This window comes from Capsicum annuum, chromosome 6, assembly GCF_002878395.1.
Source record: "Capsicum annuum cultivar UCD-10X-F1 chromosome 6, UCD10Xv1.1, whole genome shotgun sequence".
Lineage (NCBI taxonomy): Eukaryota > Viridiplantae > Streptophyta > Magnoliopsida > Solanales > Solanaceae > Capsicum > Capsicum annuum.
In genome coordinates this window covers 224,760,560-224,781,986 of record NC_061116.1, presented here as the reverse complement: position 1 = coordinate 224,781,986, position 21,427 = coordinate 224,760,560, and the positions used below count along the sequence as shown (strand labels likewise).

Genomic DNA, 21,427 nt, shown 5'->3' with positions numbered 1-21,427 from the left:
GAATGCGCATCCTAGTTAAATGTGTGTGGAAACTGCCTGTGGGCAATCTTTGGCTAATGTACGAACTATACGCGTTGTTATTAGTCAACTAAACCGCGGACACATGGTCATTCTCCCACCATCCATTTTTGTTTTTGCCTGAATTACAATTAATACTAGTCTTACCTACTGTTGTTATCTTTCTCATAACAAAGAAAATAATAAAGCACTCCTATATCTGTCAAAATTCAAACCCAACTTATTGATGAAAAATAATGGATTATGCTTCTCTAGCTTATTAAGAATGTACAATAATATGTATATAATAAAAAATATTTATATTTAATTTATATACTTAAAAAAAAATTTCAACGAAAAATATTCATTTGACCACCCTTCATTAACTGTGGCTCCGCCACTTATCTCAACTGCACCAACAATAAGGAGCCTAGAAACTTTGACACCCTAGTATTTAATTAGACCGACTTTATAGATTACGTGTTGGACTTATACCGTCCTTATTTATAAAAAATAATAGTATTAAGTCACGTCTCACGTGTACTGTCTTTCATTGAATAAACTAATCCTGTTACTTTCTATTTGATTTTGTTGTAACGTTGCTGTAATTTTTAGACAAAATTGTATGGAGTATATAGCTGAATAATAATCAATTATACAAATTATAAATATATATATTCATACTACTAGCTAGTAAGTCTGTACAAATAGTGGCGGAGCATTACTTATTAAGAGTGTCGATTGAAAACTTTTGTTTTCTAAAGTTATATTATATAGAGAGGTAATTCTTTTATATGTATATTATTACTTTATGTTTTGATTGCCTTTAGTAAATATTGAAGTGAATGGTCGCAAATTAGAACTACATATTAGTGGACCAAGATTGTGAGTTAAAACGATAAGGAAACACAGATAAGTGAGGGGAAAACTTTTTTGTTTGGATAATATAATTAAGCAATAATCGGTTTAAGCAAAGAGAAAAATAATAATATGTACTTCATTGAAATTTGTTAGATGACTGAAACGTGTACAGCACTCTGCCAAAACCAACTTTTAATTGTATTGACTGAAACCATTGAATTAAATCATACCATTTTACTCGTTCCAAATTTTTTAATATTTTATTATTTTAAATTTTTGAATTTGATTTTTTATTTTATTTATTATTTTTCATTAATCAAGATAAAATATATTTTTTTTTTTGCCATTAGTATTAATCATTTTTTTTAAAATTAAAATATAAATATTATTTAATAGAATTGCTATAATAAAGTATTTATATTATTAATTATTTTTTTAATTAATTAATATATAATATCAAATTGAAACGAATAAAATGAAACAAGTGGATTAAATTAAAACAAGTGCCTAATTCAAAAATTCAAAAATTTACAATTCACGTGGAAACAAAAAATTCTTCGACTGGACCAAATAAAAAAAGGAAAGCATTTGAAAACAAAGACGTCCTATATAACACAAGTACGCTGTTAAGGACAACGAAAACAAAATAAACTTAAACAAGAAGTTTCCCTATTTTGAACTATTCCTATATATACAACAACAAAATTAGAAAAAACCAAAAAAAAAAAAAAAAGAAAACTATATATACCAACCCTTTAGCTTCTTCTTCATTAATCATAATTCGTATCTTATAAACCAAAACACAACATTAATTGCCCCCGGCATCTTTCACCGATGCCGGAGAAACTCCTATTCGGAAAATATGAGCTTGGAAAGCTACTTGGTTGCGGCGCATTTGCCAAAGTGTACCACGCTAGAGAAATCAACAGTGGCAAAAGCGTCGCGATCAAAGTAATTAATAAGAGCAATATTTGCAACAAAGATGGCATACCTGACAAGAAAATCGAACGTGAAGTCTCCATTATGCGCCAGCTACAACATCCATACATTGTTAAACTCCATGAAGTTCTGGCCACCAAGACGAAGATCTATTTCATCATGGAATATGTTAAAGGAGGCGAATTATTCAACCTGATCGCGAATAAAAGCAGATTTAGCGAGGATCTAAGTCGCAAATGCTTCCAACAACTGATCTCCGCGGTTAATTATTGCCATTTACGCGGAGTTTACCATCGTGACTTGAAACCAGAAAACATTCTAATAGACGAAAATGGAGATATCAAGGTTTCTGATTTCGGACTCAGTGCTACAACTGACCAAATTCAATCATTCGATGGACTTCTGCATACGGTTTGTGGAACTCCAGCTTATGTAGCACCGGAGATATTGACGATCAAAGGATATGATGGAGCGAAAACTGATATATGGTCATGTGGAATTATTCTTTATATTATGATCGCTGGTTATTTCCCATTTTACGATCAGAACCTGATGTTAATGTACAAGAAAATCTATAAAGGTGAATTCAGGTGTCCGAAATGGATGTCTCCGGATGTTAAACGGATACTATCTCGTCTTCTGGATGTAAATCCAGGGACGAGAATAACGATTGATGAGATCATCAGGGATCCATGGTTTAGAAAGGGATTGAAATTCATCAAATTCTCAGGAGAGGAAGAAAATAAGGATTCGTTAATATCAAACTCTTTCAACGCGTTTGATTTAATTTCATTCTCTTCAGGGTTGGACATTTCAGGATTGCTCAAATCGAACAATCCGATGGATGATTTGGAGAGGATGGTGGTGGAAGAGTCGCCGGAGAGGTTAATCGAAAGAATTGAAGAGCTGGGGAAGAAGGAGAATTTCAGGTTGAGGAAGAAAAAAGATTGGGGAATTGAGATGAAAGTGCAAAATGGTAAAGTAACTATGAGATTGGATGTGTATCGATTGACCGAACATTTAGTAATTATGGAAGTTCAAAAAAATGATGGTGATGGTGACTTGTATAAAGATGTATGGAGGAATAAATTGAAGCCGATAATTCTGGGCCAGCAAATACCAAAGATTGAGGATTCCGATAGCTAGCTATGTTTCCCTCGGTAGGGAAGGAGCTTTGGATAAATTTTTATTTTAGTTTTATATATTTTATTATCAAAAAAGAAAAAAAGATTTACGATAATGTCTTTTGTTTTGTTTGTTTGTTGTTTTCTTTGTGTAGAAAAAATGAATGTATAGTAAAAAGATCAAAAGAAAAAACATACAAGAAGATTAGTTTTTTTTTTCAAAGAAGTGAGGGACATACCAGTAACTCTCTCGTCTATGATTTCAATTTAATCAAAAGATTTCTTTCTTTTTATTTTCTTCTTCAACATTATTCATGATCAGCACATTTTTTTTGAAAGTGAATTAAAGCAATTAAACGTGTTCATCAAACATGGGATCTTGAGCGGAGCTTGGGGAATTACCTTGTATAAATACTCTGATCCTTTTAGATTTTAAAAGGAAAAAGAATTGTTTGAGAGTTGGGCCAATTTCATCATTATTAAACTCTAATAGTTTCATCATTTTTGTACTTAAAAGACAATAATTTAAATTTGCCAGCGCTCGCAAATTTTTAGAGTCACGAACATGGGTTGTTTCGGACCAATCATCACCCCGTACGAACAATATAATGATCATTTTCAAAATAAACTAGAATTTCAAGAATAATGTACTGAAAAGTAAAATCTACCTTTTGTACTATAAGCACAGTAAACTGTGTGCTTGACCAACGTTTTAAATTTAAAAGAAGAAATCTGATAACCTCTAGTTGTGTAAATATTTGTTTTTTGCTTTTATAATAAACGGGCCCATGGCCAATCTTTAATTTAAAAAGAAAAAAAAAAAAGTGAAAGCAACTTCTTTTTCTACTCCGAAAACACTTATTTTTTCCAAAAGCTTGATCAAATATCTCAAATATAATTGACGCAGTTGAATTATAAAACAGGAACACACTTTAAACATACTTCAATAAAAGGGGAAAAAGAATACTTGTAAGAGTAACCTAAAAATTTACATTAAACCCAATCCTAGTTTTGGCCCAGTGGAATAAACTTGAACATGTGGCTTAAGGTCTTTGAAGACAGCCACAAATTAAACCAATTAAGGCCCAATTAAAGTTGCATAACATTTTTTGGCTAGTTTGAATAGTTTAATCTTTATACAGTATCCATAAATTAAGCATATAGGCTATATATAGCTTCTACTTTTCATGAACACACACAATATAAGGTTCAAAACCACATGCCAACAGATCCCCAGTTACTTATGAATAAAAAATACTCCTATGAAGAAATTGAAAATGGGAATGCATGGGGGCATCAAATAAACTGGAATGTAATGGTACGTTGATCAATGAGGCATGTGATTTGTGAAGGAGAGGAATTAAAGAAATCACTGAGATTCTCAGTGGAAACATCTACATTTTTTGTCATCTAATTGAAGTTATCATACTAAGTTTATGGATCAAAATTGGAGTTTCACATTTGAACGTATCAAAAGGAGACATGTGACAGTCAAAGTCTAATCAGATCCAACTCAACAAGAAAAGCACTCACCAATCAAGATAAATCGTATCAATAAGTGTTTCTGAAGAACCTGAGATTTGTCCAATTGAGTTTCTAGCTCAACCACGTACGTAATAGCTCTAGCGTGCAAATAGTGGTCACTATAGCATGCAAATAGCTCTAGATGTTCGTTTGACATATCGAATGGGTTAAGTAGGGATATTCCGTGAGATTATTTTATACCATCCTCTATATGGTTTAGTTATTTCCCCCATTTTATAACAATACTAAATTAATTAGGCTCACAATAGCCCGTAGACATGCAACTCAATTATAAGATCTTTATATTCCCTTTTGATTATTGCTTTGTTCTCCTCCATATTGTTTTAATTATTTTCATCAGCAAGCCACATAGCATTATATTTGTCATTATAATTATTGTTCAACATTAGGCCATATGGATTTTCTGCATATCTCCATTGACTATTGCATCCTTGAAACAAGTCTTTAGTAAATTATTCATAACATTAGGTTAGATGCTCCTCGAACCAAATTTTGAATTTCCACCACCCATTGTCAGGCTTAACTTTAGTCAAAATTTTCACCCTTACGTATTTAGGAAAAAAAAAAAAAACTTATAATATATGATCAGTGAAGGTTAATTATTGATATATGTAAATAATTGAAGTATGGTGTAAAGTGTAAACAGGAGGGCGACTTTGAAGGCTAAAAATACGGGTCAAACTAAACTTAGATCTCTGCATAAATGCCTTGCATTTAAAGCAACCCTTTCACTCTCTTTATTATATACTTAGCAAGTCTTTTATCCTCCCTATGCTTCCATGTTCCCACATCTTATAACTTGAAATCGATTTATCATAATGTTAATATTATTTATCTTATAAAAATATTTCGATTTTAGCAGCTAAAAAATATCCAAACAAATGACAATATCCTTATAGATACAAATGATTCCTTTACATGATGAATCATCTTGACCACCTTTTGTTGGTTCTGATTTGCCTTTTTTTTCACACTTACATCTGATAATTACAAACTTTCATCTTATTTTTTATTTTCATCTTATTCTAATTAACTAAAACAACAATATATGCAGTGTACATAACTCCAAAAGTGAAGTCTAACGATAAAAAATATGAAATAGAGGTGAAATAAAATTCAAATATATTTTAATAAAACACTTGCCTATATCATGTGTAGTTTTGTCTTGAAAGTCTTTGAAGTAATTCAACTGGTAAAAAAGGAGTTTGGTTATTGATGTTGACACTAAATAGGAAATGGATGCTCACAAGAAATTGGACTTCCTTGTTTAGTTTTCTAACATGTCTTAATTCAGTTCATATATTATGAGGAAAAGAGAATCAACATTCACATTAAATCATCTTTCGAAAAACAATTTTTTTAAATCGAAAGTCCTTAATTTTGAAACAACATCTCTACCTCATAAATATAGAAAGGAGTAAGATCGACGTACACTCAACTTCTTCTACTAAACTTGTGACAACGTATGTATTGTGTAAGCTATTGTTGTATTCATATCAAGTCAACTTCTGTCTATCACTTTCTATACTTGAAAGCATATAAGCTTAGAACTTTGTACATGATAAGATTTGTTTTTATATGATTTAAGTTAGGTGCACCAACAACAATGTAACTAGTTTAAGAGCAGTTTATTATATACTTAGTTGATAAGTAATTGTTATTTTTATCATCTGATTACCGATATTTATCATAAAAATATATTTATAACACCTTAATAACTTATCTGATTGTGCAAATATTTTCTATCCACCACTACATAAAACTTCATTTAAAAGAAAAAAATTTTAAAAATGAAGGAAACCTAAAGTTTGGTAGCAATGAAAAGTCAATAGGTGGTGTGCAGTGGATGGGGCTGCTCTACCCTTAGCCAGAGGTCGAGGGTTCAACCCTGAGTATGGAGAAAACTTTGTTGGGAGCGCTGCCACCTTAATGGACGCTGCAACGTGCGATCCGAATTAATCGGGACTCCAATGTGGATACACCGGGTGGAAAATTAAAAAAAAAAAAAAAAAAGTCAATAGGTGCAATTAGTCACACGTGAGCAAGCTTTGACTAGGCTGGCACTCAATAATTAAAAACTTTCTTCTGAAAGAACATTAATTATCTCTTACTCTATAATATAACCTTTGTCTTGCCTTTTAAGCACTCCCTTTCCCCCATTTCTCTTCTTTCTCTCTTTACTCTAAAACTCAATTGTCATCTTAGTTTCCAATTTAAGGAGCTAACCAAAGATCTTCTTGATCAATGTCAAGAGAAAGGTACGTAGTTGAATTTGCATGTTCAAACCAATAAAGTTTCTCTTTTTGCTGTTGGTTAAATTCCTTTTAAGAACTAGATTAATTAGGTCAAATCAACAAAGGAGGAGGCCGTAGGGCCGGGGGTTCATCCGAATCCTTTTCTTTAGAAACTTACGGTTTATATACAAGTTCAATATTTTTTTTAGTGTATAATATAATAGTAGATGTTTAATCCTCTTTCATTATTTCTCGGGTACTTAATTACAACTTCCTAATTTGAATCTCCTTATCGAAAAGCCTTGCTCCGCCACGACAGGTGGAGCTAGTAAGTTACTAAGTCAATATATTGAGAATTTCACTGAATATGTACATATAATAAACTTCAAATTTTGAATCCGTATGTGTCTGTTTGACTTTGTTGTTGTGATGATGAATAGGGAGAGAATGGATGAGATGGGAAAGAAGTTAAAGACAGAGATCATTGATGCATCAAATTCACAGCTAAATATGCAACAATTACAAATGGGAAGAAGACACGTATTGGGTCCTGTTGCAGGAGGAACAACATTGAACCATGTTACACCTTGTGCTGCTTGTAAGCTTTTAAGAAGAAGATGTGCTGAGGAATGCCCTTTTTCTCCTTATTTCTCCCCACATGAACCTCACAAATTTGCTGCTGTTCATAAAGTCTTTGGTGCTAGCAATGTCTCCAAGTTGCTCATGGTATTTTTCTCAATTCCAATAGTTCAAAAAAAAATCAATTACTCATCATATCTATATACCATATGTTTTAGTTTAATTTCTATGCATTATCATAAAAAAAATATTTTTATACTTGTTAGGAAGGCTTGTGCCTTGGAGTAACTGGTAAAGTTGCTGCCATGTAACCAGGAGGTCACGGGTTCAAGCTTTGAAAACAGCCTCTGGCAGAAATGCAAGGTAAGGCTGTGTGTACAGTATACCCTTGTGGTGGGGCCCTTCCTCGGACACCGCGCATAGCGATAGCTTTAGTGCACCGAGTTGTCCTTTTTTTTTTTTGTTAGGAAGGCGTGTATAGCGAGAGGCAGATCTAGAAAGGCTTGAAGCTTAGAAATAAAATAAGTTACATCAGGTGAATTTGATGCATACAAACTTTAATGAAGTTTCTTGCAATCCATGGGTTTAAGTGAGTTTGATAATTTTTTATTAAAACCTATATTCAGAAATTTACTAAATATCTACAAGCTATTCGACGTGTGAACATATTTATTATTGTATATTAACTTGTAGGTACTTGAGACCTACAGTAGAAACCGATAAACCTCAAATATTAGATCTGCCTGTGATTATTGTCACTATATTGCAATGTTGACATCATATGTTCAATAATTTAATTAAGTGTATGTATGTATTCAACACACAATACTGCAAGCCGCAAGGCATCAAAATGTATGTTGGGTTCGGTTGAGCTCATCATGTAATTTCGGAGCTCCATTTTCCACGAATTAAAACATATTAAAATATATTAATAGTGCAAAATATTTTACACTATCATTATATTTATTTCCATTTTTTTTTTTGTTGGGGCTTATTTCTTTCTGGTGAAAATATTGATTAGGAGGTGCCAGTGGGACAAAGAGCAGATGCAGCAAATAGTTTGGTATATGAAGCAAATGTGAGGCTAAGGGATCCAGTGTATGGATGCATGGGTGCAATTTCAGCATTACAACAACAAATTCAAAATTTACAAGCTGAGCTTAATTCAATAAGAGCTGAAATTCTTAGGTACAAATATAGAGAAGCTGCCAATAGTCTTATTATTGCATCAATTTCAACCTCTGTGGCACCTGAGCTGCCCCAAGCTCCTCCTACTCCGCCGCCGCCTCCACCACCACCATCTATGGTGGTGGTTTCGTCGTCATCATCTTCTACTTCTTCAGTTTCATCTAATTTGTACACACCAGCTTCGTCTAGTGTGGCAAACTTTAGTGCCATTACCAATAATAGCATAGCATATTTTGATCAGTAATAGTGTCACATAAAATGAAACAGAAGTGATTGATGTATGTTAGTGCTGAGGTGGGGTCAGGGTGGGGAGGAAGAAATGAAAGAAAGACATTTGGAGGATTTTAGTTCACTTGTTTTTCTCAAATTTGTCACTGATCATAATTAAGAGCATTATTATATATACATACCATTTTGTATCTCCAATTATGGCAATAATTACAGCTAGAGAGATCTTAGATAATGATGATGAGTTAACTTATTTGCATAGCTTTTGTGATGGACAATTTGGACATGCATGCATGTTTTTCTTTCTTGGTTTGTATTTGGAATAGAGGTGACATATTACAAGTGTACTTATTTTATGTAAGAGTTATTTGACAATATGCACATACAGAAGTTTTTTAACAATTTAAATAAAATGACACTGTATATATGTTTGAGTATCTAAATAATACTAATAACTTTAAGGGGTTGGCTATATATGTTTTAAGCCTTTAATTTGCGGGAAGTCATTTCTCATTTCATAACAGAAAAAAGAGTTCTACGATCTATTTAACAAGCATTGGTAACAAAGAATAAAAGCCAGACGTACAAATTATAGAACAACTAAATTATCCTGATATTAATGTAAAATATACTCCTAATATATATATATATATATATATATGCCCGTCATCCCAATTTATATTAAAATAGTTGATATTGTACATGGAGTTAATTTAATAACCAAATATTGAAATTTATATGTGATTTAATTAAAACAAGCTAAAAATTTTAACTTATAAAATGGAGTAACGTTGTAGTACAGACAGTTATATTTCACTGATAGTGTCAAAATTCTTAACAAGATTGATACATATATATATATATATATATATTACTTTTAACTTTTTGTTTACATCATCCACATATACTTTACTTAGCTTTCTGATGAATAAATTTAACGTTAATTGGTTCTTCTCTATTCGTGGTTAATACCTTTTCTTCTTTTTCTAATTTCCAATGTAAGAAACTCACATTTCGAGGAAATACAAATTGAACTAATCTACTCATTTAACGAATGATAATAAAAGATAAAAAGGAAGAATAATTTAAAGTTTAAACATAACGATTTTGCAATTCTCAAGAGATTCCTTGAGCAAATTAAAATGAAAATCTTTTTTGATTCTAAGACAAAGTAGTCACCCTAATTAAACAATATAGGCTGCTAAATTAAAGCCCTAGCTATTACCTTAGGTTATAACGTTAAATTAAATAGGTTTTCTATGTTTGATTTGGATTGTAAGCACATTTGTATGTTAGTTATGGTTAATAGTATATTATTTTATAAGATAACGTACGTGGTTTATGTTTACTTGGCGTGTGGAGCTCATCAATAAGGTAGAGTTAGTTAGAGCATAGGCACCCTGTATTCTCAAACTCTAAATTGGCAACGTATGTCGTATAAGAAAGAAATTAATTAAGAATACGATGGGAATTTCTTTTCTTGACGAGACTATCATTTTGGTCAGTTAGACGTCGATCCATATATATATTCTCATGATTCTAAATTGGCAACGTATGTCTTATGGGAAAGAAATTAAGAATACGATGAGAATAATTTCTTTACTTAATGACACTACCATGTTGGTCAGTTACACATCGATCCATACCTGATCTACAAAGATGGATTTAGATGATTCATGAGAATGAGAATCATCAAACAATATACATATATATATATATATATATATATGGGGGGGGGGGGGTGGATGCAGAAATCTTATTTATCATTATAGTTTAATTTCATTCTATGTGCTAAGAATTGATTCTTGTAAAATGAACATGATATATTTATTTTAATACGGCTCTGTGAATATATTTGTTCATCTAAGTCGAAACTCGAGAGGTTTGGATCAGTCAAGAATGTTACAGCTGTGTAGTTTAATTGGAAAATTTTTAGTATATACTGTACATATATATATGTTTGCATCAAAATAATCTTTGAATAATTTTAAATTAGGCCGACACTATTTCATATTACTAAGTCATCACATGGGTTATTAATTAGTTTTCAATGCAGCCATTAATTTGTATAGTACCCATTTTTTCTTGAAAAATATGTGGCTTTTAAAGTATTCAAATGGCCATTTAAATTAAAATAATTTTAGTTGTCAGTCAACTTAGATGAGTGGCAGAAGAACAGCTTAGTCGTAGATATTATGTGTGTTAATTCATGAGGGGCATAGTCATCTTTATTTTATTTTTCTTTTCATCTCAAGATTATTCTTATACTAGTTCTTCCATCTCAAGATATAGGTGGTCAACTCAAAAATAATCTCACTTTTGTTTAGTTTGTAGAGTACAATATTAAGAATATCATTTAGAATCTTACCAACTATTGAAAAGGAATGAATTGATACCTTTTGAATGAGATTGTTAACCACCTTAAGCAACATTTTCAGTGATCTTAGGGATTTTAATAGGGTTAATATCATTTTTAAGGCCTCAGTTATTGATATTTTTGTTTACTATCCTTGTGATAAAGATTCAGCTTATGCAACTTCACTATAATTAAAATATGTGTTTTTTTATCACTTCAGGAAGAAAATATGTTATATTTTTTTGAATATTAATAGAATAATATTATCATAGCATATGGAGCAACACAAACTTAACATATTCAGAAACAAATGAATCAAAATAATTCAATATATACAATGAATTGAAGCTTAATGAACTTAGACGAGGGACCAACGAAACGAAATTAAAATTTATTAATAATTAGTGGACACAAATGCCAATAATGAAAGTACTATATAATAACACAAGTGGAAATAGAAGTCTTTTATTCACGCAAACATTTGGTCTTCTTAAAACAAAATACAAACAAACACGTTACAAAGTTGAGCTTTCTTTCCCCCTCAACACAAACTTGAGTTCACTCACACAAAAACACACAACTCTTACAATTTATTAAAATGCAAAATTAATACTAATTAATTAGTTGATTTTCCTGCAATTGGTACGAATCTGACCATTAGTTCCAGTAAGTGGGCTCAAATTCCCCATTTTCACCATAGCATTTGCAAAATCCGCATCGAAAGTTATAGGGTTTGTACTATAAGTTTTCACCTGAGAGTCCGTAGAACCGCCACTAAATAATTGTTGGTCCGAGTGAAGAACCCCTTTATTGTTAACCAAGTTCTTGTAAAAATGGTTATCGAATAATACCGGGGTAGTTGCATCAAGTGATGAAAGGGTGTCGTCTCCGCCAGTACTAGGACAGTTGGATTTTAACGATGTAGCCAATGATGAGTCGATGTTTGTTTCGTTGTACACACGTTCTCGGAATGTTGTACATTGTGCTTTGCCTATCGTGTGACCACCTATATGAAAAAATATACATATATCAATTAGTCAAACTTAACTTCGCTATACACGCTGACAATATATATTGCTTTCTCTGGGCCTAAATACGTATTTCGAAAACCTCGATAAGTTTGTTATACCTGCAAGAGCAACCATTTCTTTAGCAGTGAAGCCTTTATTGGAAAAGCTAGTAATAAGGTCACTAAGATCCAATATAGGGGAAGGAATATCACTATTTGCTGCACTTAAACTTGCTGTTGTTGAATCTCTTCTGCCTAATTGGACTGTCCATGAAGGCCCACCTAACTGAACCAAGAAATATAAAGTAAAAGGTAATTCAATGTGTTATAATGATCATCATGGCCCAAATTATTGTGGAAGTTGAAATTGTAATATATAATTGTGTGGGATAGCCATTGAAATTGGAAGCAGCCACTTGCAGAAATGAAAGGTGAGGCTGCGTACAACAGATCTTTGTGTTGGACCCTTCCCGGATCCTATGCATATCGGAAGCTTAGTGCACGGAGCTGTCCTTTTTAGCCATTTTTCGAATCGATTTTTGCAAGATAGCCAACGTTTGGAAGCTGTTTGTTTAAAAACTAGCTACTTTGGATGCGGAAATATCATGACAGTGACATGAATGTCGAACTTTAAAATCTAAGATTTTATCATGATTTGTGAAATTCATAACAATCGATCTCTTAGTTAAGAAGCGCAAAATCGACTTTTGAATACCTTGGCTATCATTTGCAAGTTGGGTAAAAGGCTATTTTTTAAACTTGTTTATGGAGAGGGAAAAGTTTGAGATTAATATACTTACAAGTACAACAGAATCTCTTGCTGCAACAGCTACAATATCTGCACAAGAAACAATTCCAGGACATAATTTCTCTACTTGAGATTTTATTTTATCTATCACATCAAAACCCCTTAATGAATTTGTATTTGGCTTTGCTGTTTTCTCTCCAGTAAAATCTGAAGTATCATCCAATAATATAGATCCATCACATCCCTGTCAACGAAAAATACATAAATATTTTGCAAAAAAGAGAACTTGCAAAGATTATCAGCCCACAACTTAATTAATAGTATAATATATGTTACGTTGAGCCATAAATTAAGTTGATCTCATGAGTAGTGTAATTTGGAGATTATTAACCATGCGATATGTCTAATCATCCTAGCTACTATCGTTTATCTATAGAGCAATATATTATGTGCTTTAATTTTATGTGAAGCATAAATGTGATATAACTATCTTTTCATCAATTGAATATAACGGGAAAACTATATAAATAGTGTAATATAATTATCAAACGAAGTTAGAATTACTCACAAGGTACATATAAAAGGAAATATTTTCGTTTTTTTTATTTTTTGAAAGAAGCAACAAATCAAAGTGTGACGCATAGCTAGATATATAACTGAAAGTTGTACCACTTCACTGCTAGTTTATATTAACATAACAATGAATCGAATTAATATTTAAGGTTTGAAATATGAACTCTCTATATTCATATTGTTCTAATATTAATATATAGAGCGCAAAGTAAATATATATTGATCGAAAAAGCAAAGTATAAGAGTGAAATTAACGTGCATTAACGAAGCAATCATGAAAATGAAGACGAAGCAACGAGGCCCCCATGCGTCTCTCTTTGGTTACAGCATTTGCCACTACGTTTTTAATGGTATACGTAGCTTTTGGACATGATTTCTCATAGTAGTCAGATGATAAATCAGCTGAACAAAGTCCAATTACTGAAAACATAATTATTATAAGCACAGACAAGTAGAAATTACAATAAAATGCCATCTTAACTTAATTAAGAAGATTATATATTGAAGAAATAAATAAGGCTATAGAATGAGTGAGATAAATTGCAAGTTATGGATTACTATTTGATGGCAACGATGAAGGAGATTAAATTTTTGCTGCATTTTATAGATGATGATTATGGTTGAATCTTTGACTTATCCACTATATGTGTATTAGGTCAAACTTCACCCTAGCAACTTGTTGATAATCAGTCCATTTTTATATAGTAAAATAGTTGTCATGAGATCAAACACGATTCTCTAGAAGGACAAGATAGCATATTCGTGCTTATATAAAATGGTAAAAATTAACTCTTGCATCAAGGAGTGTTTACAATTAATTAATGTATAATATGTCCGAACATATACATGATTATCAAATAACCATGATTAATTAATGTATATTTTCGCTTTACTTTTACTTGTTATATAAATTATTTAATCATGATAAACTGATGAATTGGTATGGTGAAACTCCCAGAAAAACACGAATCCTCAACCCTTCACCCTTCGGGTGTTATAAACTAGCTCTTATGAAATAACTCGCAAACTACACATAAAATATAAATCACATTAAGCAAGCTCGATATCACGAACTTTAATGTGCAGACGTCGACAAAGGAAATTGATCTTTGGTCTCCCTTAATGGGATAGAATTAGAATACCACCTGCTGCACTACTCTTATGGGTGTATAATGCCTAATTTGGATAAGTATTTTTGGATTCTTTTTACCCCTCCATATATAATGCATGGTGTGGTATGTTACTTCAATCAAAGGTTATTTCCTCTTTTACTTATCCCCTTTCACTATTCACAAAAAAGTATATATTTTTAAAAGATGAAATCATAAACAAATAATTAAAGTCTAAAGCTACCTTATAGTGGGGTGTTCATATTTCATATATATTTGATATAGATAATTATAAATTGATTGGATGGGTTTGTTCATTTTCCATTCAAATAAAGGATTATTGGATTAATAGTTTGGTTATATAGTGTGAACAAGCTATTTGTTGAAGAATCTGATAATTAGTACAACGTTTTTCTCTCAATGAGGCATACAAGTCAAAAGATTCCACCATATACAAATAAAAAATACATGTAGATCGAGTGAGTGTAACTTCCACTTAAAAAGAGTAATAACAATAACATAGAAAATCAATTTCAAAGAAAATTTAATCGATATGACAATATGTTCTTATAGAGGCCGATTGTACTAAGGGATTAAACTATCTTCAAAAAGCTCGGACTCGGACTCTTCCTAATTTGATTTGTTATGAATACATGTCAAGCCCAACCCGCCCATACTTGAGTGAGTCATATTTTTACGGATTAATTTTTCATTGCCACCCCTACTAGTCAATCTACCACAACCTTCACCAACCCGCCCATCATACTTGAGTGAGTCGTATTTTTAGGGATTAATTTTGCCAGCCATACTAGTCAGTCTATAAACCATATAACCTTCACCAATCCGCTTATACTTGAGTGAGTTGTGTTTTTACGAATTAATTTTGCCACCCGTACTAGTCAATCTACCAAAACCTTCACCAATCCGTCCATACTTGAGTGAGCCGCTTTTTTACGAATTAATTTTGTCTCCCGTACTAGCTAGTCAATCTACCACAACCTTTACCAATCGCCCATACTTGAGTGAGTCGTGTTTCTACGGATTAATTTTGTCACCCCTAGTAGTCGATCTACCACAACCTTCACCTCAATTAACATCATTACTTTCACAACTCTAACAATTCCTCATGTAAATCACAATGTAATCCTGGTGCCTGGTCTTTGTTCCTTCTATAAGGGGTCAGAAAAAGGAACATGAACATACATAGGAAAAGGCAAAAAAGAACTTAAGGATAGTAGACATAAATAATACCTAACTCTTAACAAACTTTGTTGCCCACTTTACTTTTGGAGTTTGGTTATTATTCCTAAATTTCATCCATCCACCTTTTCTTTATGGTCCTCCATCAAGATTTGCTCCCATAATTTGAATTTTGTCATCCCAAAATTTATTATTTGCATCACTCGTTACACTTTAGATGAGAACAAATTAGTGTTTTTGTTGTTGTACCAATTAATAGTGGCTGAAAATCTTTAGGTTCATTAGTATGTACGCATTTGGATTTAAGTTTTAAATTTTTTTGGATTTTTGGATGTTTGAAAATCTGAAAATGTTATACCTTATATATTGTTCTACACATTAGACATTAATTCCTTACCTATATACCCAATAAATGAGTCGAATTACCCTACGTACTCATTAGACATTAGCTCATTATACTATTACAAATTTAATAAGTCACTATCATAATACTTTAAATTCTATTTGGACATGCATGGTTTTACTATTTATAATTTTTATGTCTTTACTAATATTTCTATTGTAATTTTTTGATAATGGTTTCATACGTTCATTGCTTGCCCATTTTATTTGGATGACTATGGTTAGAATAAGGAACTATTAAGGTAATTTAATATGACTACTTGATTTGGATGTTCATTTTTTTGTAAATAAGAAGAAGAAGCAGCTCAACTTAAACTATGAAAAGTAAAAATTCAAAATCATACAAACCAATTAATTTGAAACCATACTTAAAAAATCTTACTAAATTCGAATTTATTTGAATTGAAGTTGAAATGCAATTATTTAAATTTGAAAATTCAAATTTAAACTTTCATATCCAATCCAAACCGTCCGAACACCCACGACAAAATGTCATGGCCCTAAGGACAACAATTTTCATATCTATGGTGACCATACGTAAAATAATGATTAGCCTCCCACGTACCCTCTATCATTTTTGAAACTATGGACAATCAACTTTAATATATGGTCTTATTATTGGGTCCCTAAAGCTGCTTTCATTAAAAATGCAGTTGGCACTGCTCAATTTGGTAGTACAGTTTTTATTTAAGATTCACACCCACCTGAAATTCTAGTTCATCAAAATTGAATACTCTTATAATTAATTATTTCACTGTAATATCTTGACTCGTTTCTTTGGATTCAACAGCAGGAAATCGATATTTTTTTTTTGTATTATTCTAACAGTATCAAAGTAAAACTTTACCTCTCGCAGAAATGCAATGTAAAGCTACGTACAACAAATCCTAGTAATTCGGGCTTCTTCTGGCTCCGTGCATAGCGAGAGCTTTAGTGTACCGGATTACTCCTTTGTTTATTCTAACAATGTTTCACCGACAGAAATTCTATTCTCGATCAAAAATTACTTTTATTAATAAATATTACAGTAAAACTTAAATATTCTTAATAAATTTCCGATTTCAAAACGCTGGATAGAATCATGAGAATCATCACTATAAATTATAGTAATTCATTTGGCAAAATATTTCATTAAGCAGAAAGCTATTTATACTGATGATAGGTGTATGAACGTTACATCTTATAACTATATCGTACTTCAAAAAAATAATTACATAAATCATCATCAGTTTCTGTACTGTCCAATATACTAGTATAATATAACGTAGTAACTACTGATTATTTAACCCTAAAATTAATACTATATATTAGTTTCCTCCACGTAAATGTTGATAAAATTTTCGAGTTCTTGTATGAAGAATAAAAGCAAGACAAGTTCCTAGGAAACAAAGACAGCCCCATATAACAAAAGTTGTCTGAAAACACTTCATCCCTAAACAACTTCCATCACTTGTTGATGAATTTCCTTGTCTTCTGTATAACATAGCTGCCAAATCTCCAAATAAAAATGAACCAATTGGTATATTTGCCACAACAATATTGTGATTAACACCAAAATTTTTGGCCCCAAATAGCTCAGTAGTTTGTGAGACAGAAATTGAAGTAATTGCTCCAGTACAAATTCCAATTATGGCTGTGCTTGTGTAGAGAGCAATGTGACTATTGTTGAGTAGCAAAAAGAATGCTCCTGTCATTGGTGCTAGTGTCATTGCTATGGTAGCTGGTCTTGATACTGCATATTTACTCCTGAAATAAATAAAATATCAACAAATTCAGTTCTGCGCACCGCCAGAGGATAAAATTTCTACAATATCTAATTAAGTTGACATATGATAACGCGTAACTATTCATAATAAATATGATATGATAACCTAATCTATAGATGTTCGACACTATCTATTGAGTTGACATATAATAACACGTAATTATTTGTTATAAATATGATATGATAGACATGAAAAATAGGAAAACAACTTGCTAAAAACAGCATAAAATTGTATAAGCAAATAGTAAAATTTTGTTTGGGCCAAAACATGCTTTCCGTATACATGCATGATATTGAAATATCAAATATCATGAACTATCAATAGAGTAAGTCGAGAAAAGCTTATTAAATTTGAAAAAATGGTCCTTAAATTTAAGTCATCTAGTTTACCAAATATGTACACTTTGTTATAAATACACATATACTATAATATACATATAATATATTTACCAATACACACTATATACACAACATATATAACTAAAATGTATCGATAATAGATACTTCCGTGATGTTGATGAACTAGATGACCGAAGGATACATTTACATAATTTTCCGTTTTTTACATTTTAAACTGGTCACCTATAATCATAGACAGAAAATGTATAATACACATACAATATACACAAAATTACATATAATCAATGTATAATTTATGTATTATTTGGTTAGTAGATACTTATAATTTTTTTTTTGCCAGGAAGTCAAATTTGTAACGCGCCCTTTCATTTTTGTGCCATAAATCTAAATTAAAATCTCATGTCGAATATTATTTGATTTGACATTTGTGTTTATTATAACCAGGCAATTCCTACAATTAATACTTGTAACTTGTGTTTATTATAAGAACACGAAGTACGTACGTTACAAATATTAGTGTTTAATGCATGAAAATACTTGGTCTAAAAGTTTCAGAAGAAAAAAGAAATCAATGGTGATGATGATACTTTGGGCTTTATGATATTAACACATAAAATGTATTGCATGCACATTATTATATTGCACTATTACAAGCGGCTCATAAATATTACCAACTAACATTCTTTGAAGAATAACTTTTGCATTAAAAGAACCAGCAAGAAGTATGGTGCAATGAAATAGATAGATGCCCATCTCTCAATGAAATAATGAATTATCTTCCAAAATGAATGGAGCTCTTGGGTATGGAATGTTTATCTTTTAATGGACCATTGATGATTCCAAGATATGAATCAGAATTAGTCGGATCAATAAATATTGAATGCTAAATATGATGATATAAACATGAGTAGAGAACCAAGAAGTGTGGTGCGTTCCGCTAAAACAGTCCAAAGATCGATATTTTTAATATGTATGGTGTAATATTGTCTGCTTTGAACAAAGCTCATAACAAACCGGTCCATAGACGGACAGAATACTAAGTCAGGCCACATGTTATCACCTTGCCATCTCCATATATATATTCGTCGTTGGGCTAAAACAATTCAAAAATATTCTTAACAGGATGTGATACTGTTCATTTTGAATAAGCTCTCACGATTTCCTCAAAAAGACTCACACCATTACTAATATCCAACAAGTTATACCTAGATGCTTTCTCTCAAAACTAATGTTTTAGGTTTGAACTTCGGAAATAAGTAACTTCTAGCAGGGAGGTGAACATACTTTATTGAAAAACTATACCATATATAGAGAAAAATATATTGTGTATTAAATCTTGAACATCTTTGACAAAATTTCTAATTTCACCACTAAGAAGCAACATGCCACGAATTTAAATTAGTTGAATACGTAAATTTCATATACTACACATAATAACATATCCAGTGTATTCTACAAAGTGAGGTATGGGAGGATAAATATACGTAGTCCATACCACTACCTCATATGAGATAGAGAGGTTATTTTTGATAGACCTCCGGCTCAAACTTCATATACTAGATAATGAAAAGAAAGATGAAGAGAGAATTATTCACCTGGAGAAGAGGTAGTCGAAGAGTGAAGGAAGAAGTCTACCAAAGAAACCAAATGAAGATGATAATGAAACCAATGAAGAAGTCCCATTGCATCCACGAGTATCAGCAATTTGTCCCAAATTATTCAAATAAACCAAACCCAATGTGCCACCAAACAAATAAACAAAAAAATACAACCAAAATTCCAATTTCATCAACATTTTCTTTGCTCCAATTTCCTCCATTACACTACATCCAAGATCATTATTATCCTCCTTAATAACCCCACTATTAACAATAATACAATTATTATTCTCCTTTTCAGTTGTTCTAATCTCCTCCTCCAAATTACTTAAATCACATATTTTTTGGTCCCTCCTTATCCAGCATTTTCCATGCCAATGTTCTTTGATTCTTTCACTCAATGGCACCAAAATTGGTAGCATTAAGAAAATTACCATACCAATTAAGCTCAACAGTCTTGGCAATAATTTCGAAATCGCAGGCTTTATGCTAGTGATCACTGCATAAATCCCCGTAGCAATCGTTATAACAAACATAACTCGAAACCCATCCGATAACTTTCTTGATTTTTCTACCTTAGTTTCGCGAATAATTGGAGATGCAACAACCGCTATCAACAGAGGCAAAACGGAGTTCAGGAGCAAATAAGTTTTCGCCCTTTCATCACTAGGGGCGAAAACATTGATGACATCAACTATATCCGTTACAATTTTGGCACTTAAACTTATGTAACTAGTCGATAATCCAACCGCAACTTGTCTATCCAATGGGAAATTTCGTATCGATACTATATACGAAACAGTATTGATCCAACAAATACTATTGCCAGCTAAAAAAGTGAGTGAAAAAACATGCCAATAGGATAAGGAATGTATATAATTTATAAGAAAAAGATATTGCACCCCATAGCCAATTAATCCAAGTGTTGCGCCAATTAAAAGTACTACCCAAAGGGGTAAATAATTAGCTGCAATTCCAGCAAACCAACCAAGTAATTTTCCAGCATCAGAAGCAAATGCTAAATTGTTAAGCTGAATTTGGGAAATTGATAAAAGTTTTTTTATTTGTGAAGAATAAGCTGGGAAATTTGTGTTTGTACCAGCCATAGACTGTAACCACAATGCTCCCACTAGGCTCATCCATTGTTTAGACATTTGAGTTCTTTTCTCTTCTTCTTTTTTTTTTAAAAAAAAAAATATATATATATATATATATATATATTTTTGGGAAAGAACTAAAGATGTCTAAAGTTTGATGAGTAATAAAAAAAGAAGAATTTGTCTAGTTTTATAGATGGGAAATATCTTGAATAGGAAAAGAAAGGCGAAAGTTGTTTATATGAAAATGTGGTTGGCAGGAGGCAGGCTTTAAGTTAGATGTAATAAAGTGTTCAATAATTGTCTCTATTGAAAAAAACTATACTCCTTATATAAAGTTATAAACTGGGTAAATTTATTTATTTATTTATTTATTTTTGCACATGTATGTATTACGTAAAAATTATGTTGATACCTTTGACATGATGAAAGTTTCTAGTGTAGCAGCAAAAATATTCAAAATTTGTGTCACACCTGTTGTATTTTCATTTTTTATTTTATAAAATGTACTTGTT

The 21,427-nt window shown here is 31.6% G+C and overlaps 4 protein-coding genes across 4 annotated transcripts; 2 read left to right on the top strand and 2 right to left on the bottom strand.

Annotated features, from left to right (window-relative positions):
- The first annotated feature begins 1,325 nt into the window (after positions 1-1,325).
- On the top strand, positions 1,326-3,214 carry LOC107875416 (CBL-interacting serine/threonine-protein kinase 11). Its single transcript, XM_016722131.2, has one exon. The coding sequence runs from the start codon at positions 1,693-1,695 to the stop codon at positions 2,941-2,943; it is 1,251 nt and encodes a 416-aa protein (XP_016577617.2). The 5' UTR covers positions 1,326-1,692; the 3' UTR covers positions 2,944-3,214.
- Positions 3,215-6,567: 3,353 nt separating this feature from the next.
- On the top strand, positions 6,568-8,953 carry LOC107874598 (LOB domain-containing protein 15). The gene is made up of 3 exons (XM_016721361.2): positions 6,568-6,724; positions 7,141-7,426; positions 8,301-8,953. The coding sequence occupies exons 1-3, from the start codon at positions 6,711-6,713 to the stop codon at positions 8,709-8,711; spliced, it is 711 nt and encodes a 236-aa protein (XP_016576847.2). The 5' UTR covers positions 6,568-6,710; the 3' UTR covers positions 8,712-8,953.
- Positions 8,954-11,500: 2,547 nt separating this feature from the next.
- On the bottom strand, positions 11,501-13,953 carry LOC107875418 (cationic peroxidase 1). Its single transcript, XM_016722133.2, has 4 exons — positions 13,641-13,953; positions 12,861-13,052; positions 12,181-12,346; positions 11,501-12,057 (listed from the first exon to the last, which is right to left on the bottom strand). Exons 1-4 carry the CDS (start codon positions 13,854-13,856, stop codon positions 11,672-11,674), a joined length of 960 nt encoding a protein of 319 aa, XP_016577619.1. The 5' UTR covers positions 13,857-13,953; the 3' UTR covers positions 11,501-11,671.
- Positions 13,954-17,192: 3,239 nt separating this feature from the next.
- Positions 17,193-21,117, bottom strand: LOC107875417 (protein NUCLEAR FUSION DEFECTIVE 4). Its single transcript, XM_016722132.2, has 2 exons — positions 19,813-21,117; positions 17,193-17,838 (listed from the first exon to the last, which is right to left on the bottom strand). Exons 1-2 carry the CDS (start codon positions 20,967-20,969, stop codon positions 17,400-17,402), a joined length of 1,596 nt encoding a protein of 531 aa, XP_016577618.2. The 5' UTR covers positions 20,970-21,117; the 3' UTR covers positions 17,193-17,399.
- Between the last annotated feature and the right edge of the window lie 310 nt (positions 21,118-21,427).

Excerpts from the sequence above, each read along its gene's own strand:
- LOC107875418 (XM_016722133.2), bottom strand. The coding sequence starts at position 13,856 with ATGGCATTTTATTGTAATTTCTACTTGTCTGTGCTTATAATAATTATG. Across the intron at positions 13,053-13,640 it reads TTCATGATTGCTTCGTTAAT|GGATGTGATGGATCTATATT; the intron begins GCACGTTAATTT and ends TTTCGTTGACAG. Across the intron at positions 12,058-12,180 it reads AGAAATGGTTGCTCTTGCAG|GTGGTCACACGATAGGCAAA; the intron begins GTATAACAAACT and ends TTTTTCATATAG.
- LOC107875416 (XM_016722131.2), top strand. The coding sequence starts at position 1,693 with ATGCCGGAGAAACTCCTATTCGGAAAATATGAGCTTGGAAAGCTACTT.
- LOC107874598 (XM_016721361.2), top strand. Across the intron at positions 7,427-8,300 it reads ATGTCTCCAAGTTGCTCATG|GAGGTGCCAGTGGGACAAAG; the intron begins GTATTTTTCTCA and ends AATATTGATTAG.
- LOC107875417 (XM_016722132.2), bottom strand. The coding sequence starts at position 20,969 with ATGTCTAAACAATGGATGAGCCTAGTGGGAGCATTGTGGTTACAGTCT. Across the intron at positions 17,839-19,812 it reads TTCGACTACCTCTTCTCCAG|GAGTAAATATGCAGTATCAA; the intron begins GTGAATAATTCT and ends TATTTATTTCAG.